The sequence below is a fragment of the Microtus ochrogaster genome, chromosome 1 (assembly GCF_000317375.1).
Source record: "Microtus ochrogaster isolate Prairie Vole_2 chromosome 1, MicOch1.0, whole genome shotgun sequence".
NCBI classification, from domain to species: domain Eukaryota; kingdom Metazoa; phylum Chordata; class Mammalia; order Rodentia; family Cricetidae; genus Microtus; species Microtus ochrogaster.
Window position 1 is genome coordinate 19,581,917 of NC_022009.1, and position 16,526 is coordinate 19,598,442.

Genomic DNA, 16,526 nt, shown 5'->3' on the forward strand with positions numbered 1-16,526 from the left:
AGATGTGCCTAATGGCCATTCTGATAGAGGCGTTTTCTCAATTGAAGTTCCCTCTTCCAGGCAGCCCTGGCTTATATCAAGCTGACAAAAAAACTAACCATGATCATTCAAAGTCTGTCTGACTCCCAAGCCATTGTTCTTTCCATCAAAACTGCCACATCTCCCAAAAAGAGGGTAAAGCCTGGAGAAGTGGGGGGAACCCACAACTCAGTTTATAATATGTCTAATTTCGGTTACTCTCACAGGGCCCCACTCAGAGCCCCAGGTCCTCCTGAAATTATGCTGGTGAGGTTACAGAAAAACACAATTAAAACCACACATATGGTCTTGAGCCCCATGAGAAGAAGACCTATCTGGATTCAGAGTAAAAGAGGCAAGCTGAGCCACCGACGCCCCTTGCTTAGCTCCAAGGACAGAAGTGGCAGACAGCTAACTGTGTCCTGCTTTTAGGATGACAACTGTCCTTGGTCTGTTGTAAATCCCATCGTGATTCATGTGACCGGAGCATCTTCTGTCTCCAAAAGGCCATCTGTCACAGCCTGAGCAGCAATGGGGACAGAGGAGCATGCACAGGTTCCTGTCAACTGTCTCTCCATTAAAGTACACAGCCCTTTCAGGGGACCTAGACCCTCCACGGAGCCCTGAAGCGGGGGAATCTGGGCATCCTGCAATCTGTTGTGTGGATGCAGATAAACCACGTAGTCACTGCCTGCCCCTGACAACACTGACATTTGCTCTAATCCTGGGAAGGATCTCAGACAACATCTGGTCCAAACCTCTCACTGTACAGAGGAAGAATCTGAGGTCGTTAGGGACATTGCAAGGTGCATCCAACAATACCTAGCCAGTTGATGTCAAGGATGCAATTGGTATTCACATTCCTTCTACTATCCCAGGCCACCTCTGAAACAGATGTCCAATTCAAAGTCTCTCTGCTGAGGATCGCTTGTGACCATCTCTGACACTTGTATTAATAAAAAACTAAGCTGCTGTGGGATAATGCTCTTGTACCCTGTAAAGATCGTACTGGCTTAATCGTAAAGATTTGTACTGGCTTAATAAAATGCTGACTGGCCAGTAGCCAGGCAGGACGTATAGGCAGGGCGACCAGACTAGGAGAATTCTGGGAAGAGGAAAGGCTCAATCTGCAGTCGTCACCCAGATGCAGAGGAAGCAAGATGAAAATGCTGCACTGAGAAAAGGTACCAAGCCACGTGGCTAAACATAGATAAGAATTATGGGTTAATTTAAGTTGTAAGAGATAGTTGAAAATAAGCCTGAGCTAACAGGCCAAAAAGTTTATAATTGTTATAAGCCTCTGCATGTTTCTTTGGGACTGAATGGCTGTGGGACCAGGTGGGAAGGACACCTCCATCTACACTAAGCCCTCTCATCCTAACCCTGCAGAGGTTCCAGAGCAGGCAGGCCCTATGTTCATAACCCTGACTTAGTAAGAGGTGCAGAGTATGGTTCAACAAGAGGGTTCCAGGGTCCCAGAGGGGACTCTGTAACGAGCTGTGTTCTCTGGGCCTAGGCAAGAGGCTGTATTCTTCAGACTGTGATCTCATGACTTTGTGTTCATAAGCAACCCTGAGCTACATCACAGAGAGGACAAGGTTCATTAGAAGCCTGTGCTAATAAGCTAAGCAGTTTTGTAATTAATACAGTTCCTGTGTCATTATTTCGGGTCTGGGAAGTTGGGAAACGAACAAATAGCCTCCAACTACAAGTGTGGAAGGTCTCTCTTTCTGGAATCTTCTCATCCCCTTTTTCTCCCCACTTTCTAGTCATCAACTGTTCCTCTCTCTTCAGGTCAGTCTCCTACAAAAAAACAAACAAAAAAAAAAGTCCCTAGGAAATCCCACGATGCCCCTGTTGAGCACATGCCTTGATCATCTTTCTTACGGCACTAATGTCCCCTCTACCCTTCTTGTCATTGACTAGCCCTGACTTTAAGCTTCTGTGTGAGTTTGTTTTAATCAACATCCTTTTCTCTGACCTCACAGGGAACTCCTTGAGGGCAGGGCTTAACCCTGTGTTCTAGCTTACTGCTATAGCCCTAACACCCAAAGAGAGCCAGGACCTATAGTTATTGCTCAGTGGTAAAGAACTACCCAAGATTCAGTCTCCAAGGCCACCAAAGCAAAAAAGGAAGGGGACAGGAACGGAGGCTAGGTGGGCTAATAGGTAGGTAGAAGAAAGCCAGGAAGGACCTGGGGAAGGGACCGTCAGCATCCCACAAGACCGGACGCTGTTTTCTTCTGCAGAGTCATGTCTGCTGGCTTGCTGTTTGCCTCACTCTGGCTTTATTCGATTACGTATGTATTTTGGCTGCAGAAAGTACTTCCCATCAACTGAGCACAATGCTCTGGGACATGCCTGGTAGCCACTAGCTAAACTTAGACACAGCCTCCAGTGACAAAAGGTAAGTCTAAGGTTTTTACTATCGGCATACTTTTCCCCAGCAAAACCTAAAATATCTAGTCTTTTCTAACTCAAGTCAGGCTTGGGTGGCAAGCACATTTACCTTCCGAGCTATCTTGACAGCATGGGGGTTCATTCTTGAGGCACACGCAAAGTCACCTGCCTACCTCTCAAGGAAGATGAGGAGCTGATCCTTGCAGCTGATCCCTTGCTAAATACCAGACCCAATCTGGGATAGTTTGTGGTTTCTTATTTTAGTCACCCACCTATAGGAAATCTCTGCTTTTTTTTTTTTTTTGGTATTTTTTGAGTCAGGGTTTCTCTCTGTAATTCTGGTTGTCCCAGAACTTGCTCTGTAGACCAGGTTGGCCTCAAACTCAGAGATCCACCCGCCTCTTCCCCAAATTTGCTTCCCCAAATGCTGGAATTAAAGGCACGTGCCACCATCACCAGACTTTTAGGTTTTTGTGGGTAGTCTTCATACTCTTCCAGGCAAGTCTGAGGCCACAATGCCCCCTTACAGGGTGCCTATGTCTTACCTGCTCCATCTACAGGCAGGAATACGACCTATCAGGAGTATAGGGTGAAAATGCTGGCATCCATCTAGTGTATGAACCATGGAAAATCCTACACAGAGACTGAGGCAGAGCCTTTGGCTAATGTCTGGCTCATGTACTCCAGAGTGAGAAGATTCGAGGAAGAAAAGGTGAGGCCAACGAGAAGATGGCAGTTGAGTCCCCACACTGTAAGAAAACTTGTCTTTGGCTTCCTGAGCTTGTGAGGTGGCACAGGACTGGAGGTGGTGGTGGGTGAACATGAACTCTGAGCTGCAGGAGAAGCTGCAGCCAAGTTAACACAATGGAAACAGGGTGGCATGAACAGCAAGCTAGCGGGTCCCAAGTCGCCTGAGGAGCAGAGGCTGGCCCGAGCAGACTGGTACTTTCGACCAGTGACATTGCAGTAGTAGCTGTTCGGGCAGGTCCTGGCAGCCAATGGCTGACTCCCATGTAGACACTGGACAGCAAGTTAGCCAGGCTGGCACTTACGAAGACATGGAGACAGGGGGCAGAGACATTCAAGAATGGGAATGAAGACACTGCTTAATGCCACACTCAGGCATCCAGAGCAGGCTGGTGGGCTCTAACAGAAAGGGCCAAGGCCCTGGGGATCACAATGACAATTAAAAGCAAACTCTATGCAAGTGAGATGTGAATGGCATCCTTGAATAAAAGGAATTTTTACATTTAAGAACCCAGAGTAATTCAGTTCATGTAACCACTCATTCATTCATTCACTCATCCATCCATCCATCCATTCATTCTATATATGCACATACTGAGGGCCACAGCATGCCCCCGGAACCATGCTGGTAGCAAAAGACAGACAACTGTTCTAGGGAGAAAGTCCCTCTGGAGGAAGACAGAGATGGGCCAGCAAGGACCTCAGGAGAATGTCAAGCTGTCATATAAAAGGGGGGCAGGTGTACCTAGCCCCAAATCAAGTACACTTCCATTTACCTCTGCAAGGATTAAAGAATGAGTTGCTTAGGGGCTGGAGAGATGGCTCAGAGGTTAAGAGCATTGCCTGCTCTTCCAAAGGTCCTGAGTTCAATTCCCAGCAACCACATGGTGGCTCACAACCATCTGTAATGGGATCTGGCCTGCAGGCATATACATAGACACAATATTGTATACAAAATAAATAAATATTTTTTTTAAAAAAAAGAATGAGTTGCTTAGCCTTGCCTACAGAGCTAGTTCAAGGCCAGCCTAGACTATTATAGGAGACGCTAACTCAAAAGCTATAAAACAAACATCAACAACCTCCTTAAGATTTCCTGAAGGCACAGGCAGGAGGTAAACTAAACTTGAATACAATTTGGATGCTATATGACTCAACAAACAGGCCAATACTATTCATAAATATAAAAAATTAAAAATCTTACAAAAGGACCATACTACGTAATAGTGAGACACCCTGCTGTCCACAGAGTAACAGTGAGACACTCTACTGTATAACAGTAGCAGGCAAGTACCAGTCTAGGGCCCAGGAACATAACAGGCAAATTAACAGGACCAGAAAGAAAAGCACACACCAAGCAGTGTGTTTATCAGAATACTAGACGTAGGCATTTCAAAATTCATAAGCACGTAGAAAAAAAACTAGAAACATTATTTTACCCTGTGTTTTTTTTTAGAAAAGGAAAAAAGTTATTCAATTAAACTGAAGTAGCAACAGTATCTTCTAAGTCCTTATATTTTCTAAAGCTTTTTCATAGCATCTTATGTTATTTTTTTTTTTTTTTTTTTTTTTTTGGTTTTTCAAGACAGGGTTTCTCTGTGTAACAGTCCTGGGACTCACTTTGTAGCTTTGTAGGCTGGCCTCAAACCCACAAAGATCTGCCTACCTCTAGTCCTGGGATTAAAGGCGTGTGCCACCACTGCCTGGCTCATTTTACTTTTATTTTGGGCAGGGCTGGGGCTTGAACCCAAGGCATGTTCATGCTAGGTGAGCACTATACTACTGAGACATATCACCAACCTCATAATTTAAAAAAAAAAAAATTTACTTTATTTACTCTCTCTCTCTCTCTCTCTCTCTCTCTCTCTCTCTGTGTGTGTGTGTGTGTGTGTGTGTGTGTGTGTGTGTGTGTATACAACATCTGGGAGTCAGTTTCTCTTTTCACCATGCAAGTCCCAGGAACTGAACTTAGCTCATCCAGTTTGGAGCAGATGGCCTACTGGGCCATCTCACCAGCCATACCTTGTAGCTTTTCATGGAACTATTCAACTGCAATATTGCTGAATGTTTTCATACCAAACCACCCACTACACAATATCCTGAAGTCCACCTACTACCCCCAAAAGATGAGATTTCCTTTAACAGATTATCATTCTCCAGTGCCTCTAGTAACAAGTAACTGGTCTTCCCCAGTGGGAAGAACTAGGCTGACACAGATCCGTTTTATAGGCAGTAGTTTTTTACAAGTACTTTTAAGAGGTGATGTTCAAGTCACTGATGTAATACCGTAAAGCAATGCAAGCCATTAGTTTTAAAAGAGGTCCAGGTCTTCCATCTCAGGGCCTGGCTGACTTCCTCAGCTGTGTGATACTAAACAACTGTGATAAGGGTTTTCCCTGTATGAAGCCTCCACAGCAAGGCTTCTGGCTGCTTCTTCCATGACCTATGCCCACCCGTAGTAACAAGCCTTGATTACTAGTGACATCAAGTTGTTACGAAGTCTTAGTAAAGTGGCTAATTAAAATGTTTTATTATGAAGCCCCTCCTTCGGCTAGCACATTCTGCCCAATTAATGTAAGAACATGGGTTTAAACAGGGTCTCTGGGAAGCTACTGGGCATGGACTCAGCTGAGGGAATGTCAGCCCCAACATAAACTATCTCTCTCTGGACCAGCGTGGAGGTGCAGGAATAAAGACACAACTCATATGGCTTTATTGGGAGGGAGGTTTTTACTAATCCCTCATGAAAACCTGAGTTCATATGTTGAAAATTTCTCTCGTTTATTCTCCAAGCAGCCTTTATACCAAAACGTAAACTGAGGGGAAAATTCATCAGCATTTTGTTTTCTAGGTAACAAGGCGAATGGCTTTTAGTCACATCTGCACCATTGACCACACCTTTCTATGTCTCCTATCTTCCTGCTCTGTATGCTAGCTCTCACATAGGCCTGAATTAGCAACTCTATCCCAGGCATCCTCCAAATTACAAAGAAGGAGCAAAACAACATCCTGACCCTTTGTTAGGGTAGCGACAACCTGTCTGTAAGGCTACTTGACCACCTCAGGTGCGCTATGGCTTGAGAGCCTGGCTGCCATACCATGTAGAAATATGGAGCCTGTATAATATTGCCCCACAATTACTCTCTTAATAATTTTAAAATAAAAACCTGTGTTTTTGCAACAGGTCATAAGATTATGCCTGTCTTGGGCAGAGACTTTTATTATACAGGCCACATATTTCTGGTTACCTAGAAAACAGGATGCTAATAAACTTGCCCCATAGCTTACATTTTGGTATAAAGGCTGTCTGGAAAATTAACATAGAGAAATTTTCAAAATGTAAACTCAAGATTTCATGAGGGTTCACTAAAAATCTCTCTTCCCATAAAGCCATGTGAGTTGTGTCTTTATTCCCGCGCCTCCACACAGGTCCAGAGAGATAGCTTATGTTGGGGTTTGGACCCCAACATGGTAAACAGGCATTCTATGCTTCTGCTTTCCCTCCTCCTTCAGGCCTGTACCTGGATCAAATAATAGGTACCCTTCATGGCCATCCTGGACCAGAAGGAGACTGAGGCTGGAAGCCAAATGCTGGGATGACGGCATAAGAAACGGGAGTGTGGATCTCTGAATACACTGTGCAGCCGCCCCGAAAGCCTCAGACTTCTTTTCAAAGGTAGATCGAGGGTATCTCTCGGTTGCTGTCACTCTGTCTGTCTCTGAGTCCAACTGACACCCAATGACAATTACATGCTAACAAAGGTTACTCTACCCCATACACATCCCACTGCCAGTAAACACCAAATGGCTGAAACATATGACCAAGATAATAAAACATTTTAATCAGTCACTTTTTACTAAGACTTCATAACAGCTGGATGCCCGTCACTACTTTCTCTTTTCCATATAGACAGCCGTATTCTTGACTAGTTCAAACTCAACTGACATATACTTTCTGGTATTTTGTCCTCATATGACAGTGATCAAAAATCCAACCTTCCATAACCCCTAATAAAAACAAAACAAAACAGAAGTGTGTCTCCAGTTTACAAAACACGAAGAAATCACAATTCCCAAAATGGAAGCAATGAGCAAAATGGTGGCAGACTATTTCTGAAATGACTTCAATGAGGCTCTTACTGATAAATGCCTTCCCAGGCAAACACTCACCCACAAACTACTGCTCACAAGCAAAATCTACAGCCTATACCAACATTGGCACCAGCGGGGTGGTAGGTAGCACATACATCTTGACAAAGTCCTTTGAGAAGTCCACTCTTTCCCGAAAAGCTCCCTGCTGCAAAGATGGATGGAAGCAGAGCCCCACTTCCTGGAAAAGAGACCTGCAGTCTCCTGCCTTCTTCTACAGCAGCACAACTTGGCAAGGCAACATCTCCTTTACAAAAGCCTTGTTTCCACAACAGTAATCTGGTAGAAGGGAAATTTTCTCTGCGTAGCACAGATTATGGTGAAAGTTTAAAGTTTTACACTTCCATTTCCCTGGCCCAGATTTCTCAATGGGCTAAATTATATAACGTTATTTCACGCTACCTAGCTCTCTCAGAATAGACATAGAGAAAGTTAAAGACAATTCAGCTTCTACCTCACATTTTCTACCAACACATCTGCCTCTGACCCCACCACCAGCAGCCTCTGGGCTGACAGTCAGAAACTCAAAGTCTCAATTCAGTTAATCTATTTAAAGAGCAGAGTTTCAGGGACGGGATGAGAAAACCATAACATCTCAGCAAAGAGAAAAGAGGAGGTAAGATTTTATCTCATATAATATGAATCTTTCACACCCACCATTAAAGTTATACCTAATTGTTCATATTTTCACAAAGAGGAAGTCTTCTATTATTAAAGGAGCAGAGTACAGACAGAAGGGATAAAGGAAACAAAAATCACTTTAAAGAAATCACAAAGTATAATTTCTCTCTCTCTCTCCCCCTCTACACACACACACACACACACACACACACACCAAACAAACAAACAAAAAGCCGAGTCGGAAGAAACTCTGGGCTCAAAGCACACAGATGCAGAGAAATACCCTCCTCTCAGGGGCAGGCTACTCAAAATAAATGCAATACCATTACTCACACGTATCCTCTCTGCAGTCAGCCTGAACAAGTGAGAGCACCAGGAAAATTATTCCTAGCTGTTCTGCCAGCCCACGTGCAAGACTTAAGTCTCTACCAACTTATCATTTAATTATACCTAACACTGACTTTACAGCCAGTTTATGGAGTCTGTGTATTTAATACACAGTTACTTCCCAGTTCCCTGCAATTACACACTAGTTATGGAATTAATTAATAGCACCCCTGGGCTAACAGGAGGTCTAAACCACCACCAGTCAGGTCATGCTCTCCACTTGACACTGCCACCTGCACTGGGTCTCAGTTAAACACACACCTCTTCTTCTGATGGTCCCCTCTCTCCTGTGGCTGAGAAGTGGAGGTAGAAATGCAGGCAAGCTAAAAGGGTTTGCTTTCTTGCTGCTCCAGAAAGGGGAGATCCTCCTTTGGGGGATTACACACACATTTCCCACAAATAGGAAAAGAAATCTATTTCTGCATATATCAATCCAACACTGACAACGCTCCCTGCTAATTATCAGTTCACAAACCCCTCAGGTGCCCCATTCCTCTCTCCCCACACTGCCACTCCATGAAACCCACATTTCTTAAAGCCACAGAGCACGGGGGTGGCTGCTCTCCACACCCAACCCAGCCCAGCTCCCCATACTCACTGTTGCTGGACTTAAGGTCTCGGTGGATGATGGGGACAATTGCCTCATCGTGCAGGTAGTTCATCCCTCTAGCAATCTGTACAGCCCAGTTCACCAGGATATCTGGGGGAATCCTCTTCCCAGACAGCACTCTGTTCAAAGGCCCTCCACGAGCAAACTCCATGACCAAGCAGAGGTTGGGTTCCTTCAAGCACACCCCTCTGAGGGCAATGATGTTCGGGTGCTTCAGCATGGCAAAGAGCTTGGCCTCTTGGCGAACATTCTCTATGGTCTGGCTGATGTCCTCATCGGGGTCATGGCGAGCTGCTTTCACAGCAACCTCGTCGCCTACCCAGAAAGCACGGTAAACTTTCCCAAAGCCCCCAATGCCGATGATCTCCTCCAGGGTTAGCTCCGCAAAATCAATCTCTAATACTGAGAAAGAAGAAAACAGGAAGTCAACCATATCCTTTGAACCATACTTCCACTGGATAGGCAAACACAGCCACAGTAGGAAAGCGGGACCTCCCTGTCTCCCCACTGTAAACTACATAAGCAGTGGAGATAGTGGTTAATATGTGCATTATTCTTAGTGACTACCAAACAGCAGACATTTGATAGGTGTTTACTGTAACGTAAATCCTACTTGGAGAATCGGGAGACTCTTGTACCAAGACCACCCCACTTTAACTCAAGGGAATACTGGGGTGACCTATTTTGAAAATTGCTTAGGTTCATTTGTTCTTGGTGGTGGGAGGCACACAACCCAGGGCTAAGCAGACACACAGCAGCTACAGTTTAGTTTGTAAACAGCGTTTGGAGAAACAGGATCACTGGATAAAGAAGGGCACTAACTAACTCCCACAGCAGGATGGGGGCAGGGGTGAACGGAAAAGGAACATGTGAAGAAAGGCCTAGAGGAAGAGTAGAGAGGGACTCTCATCACATCACAGACAGGGTAAAGGACAATCTAGGTGGAGAGGAGGACATGGTGACACCTGGAGGGCATTAGGGAGTCCGCAGTAGCTAGACTGTTGTACTGGGATAAGAGGTAAGACTTAAGCCTTGTTGGGAGTAACCAGATGGCAAGAAACTTTCAAGCAATTCTGAAGGGCTGAAAAGTACTCATGTACCCTTAAGAAAGGGAGTTCTGTGGCTTAGAAAGGATACCATCTCTGTCAGCCATGAACAACATAATGGGAAAGGAAGTCTGGAGCAAAGAGCCACTAAGGGACCAGAGTGCAGCTCAGTGGGTAGAACCTGACATGCATGAAGCTCAGGGTTTAATCCACAGCACTGCATAAATCAGTGTGGTGGCGCAGGCCAACAACCCTGCACTCAGGAGCTTGAGACAGGAGGATCAGGAGTTCAAGGTCAACCTAGCCTGTTTGAGGTGAGCCTGCTCTAAACCCTGTCTCGAAAGGAAGAACCACTAAGGAGGCCCTGGCAGTGAGTGATGCAGACCTGCTGAGCCTCCGAGGTACTGAACACGGAAGAACTGAGTCCACGTGAAAGACTTCCAGGACTTGGTTCTATCAGGATCTGGTTCCTGAGACGTCCAGGAAAGGAGCCTCGTGGAAAATATCTCACTCCAGCAGACCTCAGAGCCTCAGGCCCATCCTCGACAGCCACTTCAACCATTCAGTGTGCTTCCAAGATCTAGAATCTGAGCCTAAGGAATCTGATTAATTATACCTTAGGCACCAGTTAGAAAACACAGATAACAGTGGCCACCAGTGATTATAAATGTTGGGCTAGATAGAATATTGAGAACTAACTGAGCAGGAGAGGAGGGAGGGGAGATTGGTTGGTATGTAAAGTAAATGGGGAAAAAAATGTTATTTAAATAAAAAAATTTAAAAATGCAAAAAAAGAACGAGCATACCGCTGTTTCACGTCCCTCCTGAAACCTGTTCTCTGTTCTCTTTAGATTCACCCTCACATTTGAACTGAAACGTCCATTCCACAGAGAAACCTTAAGACCAAATGAGGGCAAGTTCCCACTAAACACCTTTGCAGCATACTCGATTCCACAAGACTCGTCAAGAGTATGGCTAGTTAATTACTCGTCCACTCTTATCATTGTGACACGATGACAGCCACAGGGCAGAGATTCTGCCTGCCACCACTGTGTGCTTTGTGACAAATATTTAGTGGGTGACCAGCAAACAAATTTATATCTGTTTGAAGGGGTGGGAAAGGGGTGGGCAGGGTTTCTGGGAGAATAACCACACTCCACCAAAATAAACAAGCAGACAGACAGATAAACCAAGCAACAAACAAACCCAGGAAGACAAAGATGTATTTCTAGAGTTCGGCAAGGGCAAACTGGATGGCTGTTCTCCCTGATGTGGCCTGCCCCATCACACTCCACTGCTCACTTGGAAGCTGATGAGGCTCAAATTTTTGTTTTTACTTAATCCTAATTCTTCTCATTTTTTACTTGTATTTTGCAAAGCAGCTGTCAGTCTGCACAAAGAAAACTCTCAGGAGAAGCCAGATGAATGGTCTTTATGTACTCATGAAGCAGAGTCTATCTGGACCCTCAAAGTTCCCTAAGGCTAACTTAACCCCTTGGGGATGCAACGGAGTTCCCTGGGAAAGGCCACTCTTAGCATTTGTATAGTCCTGGGTTTAGTCCCTGATACCACGAAATAAAGAAAAGAGGGAAAAGCTATTGCCTCTTGGGGCATGGGGGTCCCCCTGAAGAATAAATGGCATGGCAGAAGCTAGGAATTGACACCCATACCAATATCCTTCCAGCACCTGACCCTCTTAATATCTAGAGGCTAGAAAGCTAAAAAAAAAACTACAAATCCCAGGATCCCTTATGGCAAAGATACTGGATGTGAATTAAGGGACACACAGGATTAGCAAAGCCTAGAGGTGGAGACCATCTTCTGGCTGCCTCCCCTGGCAGGTATGGCTGTCTGCAGCAACATGCTGGTGTCCAGTCACTAGCTCTACAGCTGTGCAAATGAATGTTCCCTAGTGAAGTGGCTGCCAAGTCTCCAGGCTGCAGATACAACAGGATATCCCGGAAGCTGCCATCTCCAACAGCAGCTCCAAATGCTAAATTTCATCGGTAAAAACAGTGCCAACTTGCTTGCTGGGTCAGCTCTGCAGCGCCCAGAATGCTCCCCTTAAGAGCGGCTTCTCCAAGCCCTCCCAAGAATTCTCTAAGCACCCAATTTCCTGTGCTGAATCTATTTCTTGCTTAAAATAGCTTCTGTTTCTGAGTCCTAAAAATGAATCCTGACTAATTACTAACTTTTGCCTGATGTCATTCACATGAATGAGAAAACATGCCAACATTAAAGAGAGATTTAGAAACCCCTTTGAAAGATACGTGTCTACTTGGTCTTTGGCAGCAAGGAATATTCTTTTTATTTATTTTTTCTACCAGTCCTTACTCTAGTGAAAAACTCTGTGCCTCATCAATGAACTGTATTGATCGCCTTATTTCTTCAACCAAGTCTTTGAACTAATAAACTATACTATTTCCCTTATGTGCACCCTGTTTCTGGGCTCTGAAGCATACTTGTCAACACACAGTAGGTGCTCAATGTTTACCAGAGGGTACAGAAGATGGGACTCTGGTCTTGGGTGCTGAAAGGACAGCTCCTCCAGCAGCAGTGCCCACGAAGGCTAGCGGGGAAGCAGTGACCTCTCTCGGGGCAGAAGCTAGGACCTCAGCTTTTCCCTACTAAGTCAAGAGACATAAGAAAGCCAGCCTGTAAGAAAAGTATAGAAGATAACAAAGGACTGTCTTCTTCTTTCCCTGCAGAGAAGTCCCTTCCAATGGGCTTCCAGGGACAGATCTTCAGCTGCAGAGAATTTGAGGGCTCTCCTTTCCTTCTCTGCTCCAGTCAAGACCTGGTTTTAGCAAGAATCAGGTCAACTTGCCTTCAGCACACTTTTTTTTTTTTTAATTTTCTGTGGGAGGCTATTTCTAGGAATATCAACAGAACCCTATTTCATGTTGGAGTCAGGATGTTATTTCCCCTAGATTGTATTCTTGGAGACCGACTGAACCAGTCAAACTACCTCGTGGGCTTGGGGGGGGGGGCGAGGGAATAGTATAATTTGTTAATTTTAAATTCTTCTACACAGAGCCAGGTGTGTAATACATAGCTGTAATCCCAGCACTCAGGAAGTAGATGCAGGAGGACCATAAGTTCAAGGACAGCTTGAGCTACATACTGAGATCCTGTTTCAAAAAGGAAAGTTAAAATATGCTGGGGCAGGGGACAGAAAGGTGAGGCTTGCGAGGACTTATGGCCGCCAGTCTAGTTGAAAATGCTCCAGGTTCAGTAAGAGACAGTCTCAAGGCAGACATCTTTAGAGGACTCCCAGCATCCTCCATTCACGGGTACAAGGGTGCATGGGTACATGTATCTGCACAAACACATGCACACACATGCACACACACAAACACATGTAGACACACACACACACAAACACATGTACACACACACACACACACAAATCTTAAGCTTATCTAAAAATTCATCCTTACATTGGTAGTGAATTCAGGGAAAACAACCAGAACTTAACAAACAGTGCTCTCAGTGCCGTGCTGCAAACAGCCTGACAGCGCCGTAAAGAAACATTTCGATAGTTATGCATCTCCCAGGTGACCAACCGCAGCTTACATGTTTCACCTATTACAAAACAGAGGATGAGAGATCTCCGAGGTTATACAGATTTGTCATTCATGGAGAGCCAAGCCCTGGTACCTACAGTGGCAGGATAAAAGCAGAATATAAAATGGCTTATACTATCACTAGCATATTTTTCTTTGATAAAAGATTAATTTCTCCTTCTGTATTGAATAAAGCTTGAAGCAAAACTTTCACTTGAAAACAACACTGTAAAACTAAAGCTGGCTCTCACTGCTTGACTGGACATAGGTATTCCATTCGCAATCCTGAACATATCACATGCTATATGCCCCAGAGGGGAAGTTTAAAAGGGTAACTCTGGGGAAGAATCATCATTGGCCTTACTATTCCAAGTCCTGGGGGACAGGCTTTGTCAATCATCTTTGTTTTCTGAGTGACACTAACTCAACTGGTGGACAGAGCTCCCAGGAGAGACATTCCGACCTTTTCAAAGCACTGACCGAAATTTCACATTCACTTCGCAGTCTACCTGGTGTGCTCAGGAGCGCCTCCTCCATCCTTCCATCCCTTGACTCTTAACATAGCAGCCCCCACTCTCCACGCACTCAAGAACGAGCTTTCGACTGGAGCTTTGTGAACTGTCAAGAATACTGCAAGGCCAAGCTAGAGCACTTGCCACAACTTTCAATGCCAATCTCCTCAACTGAATCTTTCCCCAAGCACGGGGTCCTCCCATGTGGGTTCCAGACTTAGGAATCTATTCTACCCAAGGTACCGTCTATTCCAATAAGGTGAGTCCTGACCACATTCCAGGGAATCGGCTCTGAATGTAGCAAGCTGTTGACATGTCTGGCACTCAGTGGAAAGGTTCTTTTAACCCAAGTCATATTGGCTCCTGACTGCTGTGACACCCAGGAGCAAAGCTGTTGAGGAACCTGAGCGGCTGCTTGTGAACCTCACATAACTTGTACACTCTCTCGTTAGCTGTCCCTAAAAACAATGTCACAGAACTCCACCCACAAAGAGCCTCAAAACCTCAAAACCTCTTTCAACGTCTGGCCAAGTTTGTCTCCAAAGTAATTTCAAACACCTTTGATTGGTCTTTGTCTCACCAGTGTTACCAAATATGCCAGAAATACCTAGCAACCAGAAACATTCTAAAGTGACTTGCCATTTCTAGGCATTGTACGTTTCAAAATGTATAAACAAGAAACTTGGAATGAAATGGGGGGACAGATCTAAGGAGAACTAGAGAGCTAAACAATTTGACAGTCAAAGGGCCAAAAGGAAAGGAGAAAAAAAAGCTGCAATTATATTTAAAAGTCATCTTAATGCAATTGTTCCTATAAAAATAACAGAAAGATTAACTACTACAGGTGAAAAATTTTAAACTAAGTATCAAAATTAGCCCTTTGTAGTGACAAAAAAAAAAAACCAAGGTGGATGCAAAGTACATAAAACAAGGAACTAACTACTAAGTATGTAGTAAAAACGTCTTCTAATTGGAACTATGGAAACTTTCAAATACTATAAACTGCACTTAGAGAGATTCACTTCTTCTAAAATAACCAAGTATATATAAGTGTTTAAGGAATTACAATGGCAATTTAACTCCTTTGAAAAACAGCAAAGGCAATTTTGTAAGGGGCATGGAACAGGGGGTCCCTGGGAAACTGATGAAAACCAGGCTACAGCGAGAAAGGCCCTGGGAGGGAACTCTGGGACCTCCCCGCCACCCCCTCCCGAGATTTAGCCAATTCCAAATATAGGCAAAGATCTTGGGTGAAAAAAATATGTGTTTCTGAACTGTATGGCTGTAAGGTACAGGAACTTGGGCACTGTTCCTGGTGATCCTGAACTCCCACGAGAGACACATACTTTTTCTAATTATTTCTCCACTCATGGCTTTGCGCCCCCCCGCCCCCCCGCCACATACACACCTTTCCTAACATATTATTTGGTGAGACTTCTCAAGGAACAACTTTCAGATACAGTACGAGAACCCAAGAAACCAACACGAGATTTCAAAGGCACCTGACTCTTGAGTTCCTTCTTACATGCTTCCGGGACTTGTGAGCCTGCCCAGGCAGGCGGTAGACACCTCCACTGCTCTCAGGACAAATACCTTTAAGAGGCGGGGACAAGCGACAGAAGAGGTCCGCCAGGTCGTTGGTTGGGGGACTAAGGTTACTGGTGACATTAGAAACCACCTGCTCTCCAAAAACCCTTCCAGATCTGGAGGGGCACAAGGAGGGGTGAAGGGATTGGGGTTTCAGGAGTTGCTACTAGAGCGAGTCAGGTGAAGGTGAAGAAGTTCCAGGCAGGGCCTGCGGCTCTGGAGCTTCTCGGTGGCACCAGCTAAAACCCCTGCAGCCCTCACACCCACCCGCGCCCAGGCCAATCGCTCCCCACCTCTGACCTCTCCTCGCCCATCCCAGGCCTCACCCTCCCCTCCCCTCCCCACCAGGCTTCGGTGCCGCCTTCTCCTTACGCTGAATGGGCGGGTAGCAACTGGGGTCCTCGGCGCCGGGCTGGCAGCGGCTGGAGAAGGCGCTGCGCGGAGTCACGTAGTTGCTGGGGAAGATGCCCACCCGCTGGTTCAGCTGTCCGGTCCACCAGCCCTCGTCGCCGGACACCTGCGAGTCCTTGGACAGCACCTCTACCACATCTCCTAGCCGCAGGGTCAGCTCGTCCTCGCCCGCCGCCTCGTACTCGAATATAGCAGTCCAGTAGGGCAGCGCGGCGTGGGAGCCCAGCTCGGCGGCCGCCGCCTCCTCCTCGTCCTCCTCCTCCTCGGCTCCTGTGCCCGTGGCATCCTCCCCCGGCGGGGCAGCAGCGGCGCTCGCCAGGCAGCCGAGAAGCGATCTGGAGGACTCCATAGAGCGGCCGGTCCATAGGGTGCGGGGCGGCCGCCCGCAGGAGCCGCCGCCGCCTATTGTTCATGCGGCTCGGCAGCGCTGGGGGCTCCGCGCCCCCGACGGCCGCCGCAGGTAGGGCCCGGG

The 16,526-nt window shown here is 45.9% G+C and overlaps 1 protein-coding gene across 4 annotated transcripts in view; it reads right to left on the reverse strand.

The window, feature by feature from the left end:
* Map3k9 (mitogen-activated protein kinase kinase kinase 9) overlaps positions 1 to 16,520 on the reverse strand; it is a 71,444-nt gene extending 54,924 nt beyond the window's left edge. For all 4 annotated transcript variants that reach the window (XM_005343299.3, XM_005343298.3, XM_026779899.1 and 1 more), the window contains exons 1-2: positions 16,016 to 16,520; positions 8,921 to 9,334 (exon numbers count right to left, since the gene is read on the reverse strand). In XM_005343299.3, coding sequence (XP_005343356.1) covers positions 8,921 to 9,334; positions 16,016 to 16,403 — 802 coding nt within the window. In that variant the 5' untranslated portion in view covers positions 16,404 to 16,520. The remainder of the gene's footprint in view (positions 1 to 8,920; positions 9,335 to 16,015) is intronic.
* Between the last annotated feature and the right edge of the window lie 6 nt (positions 16,521 to 16,526).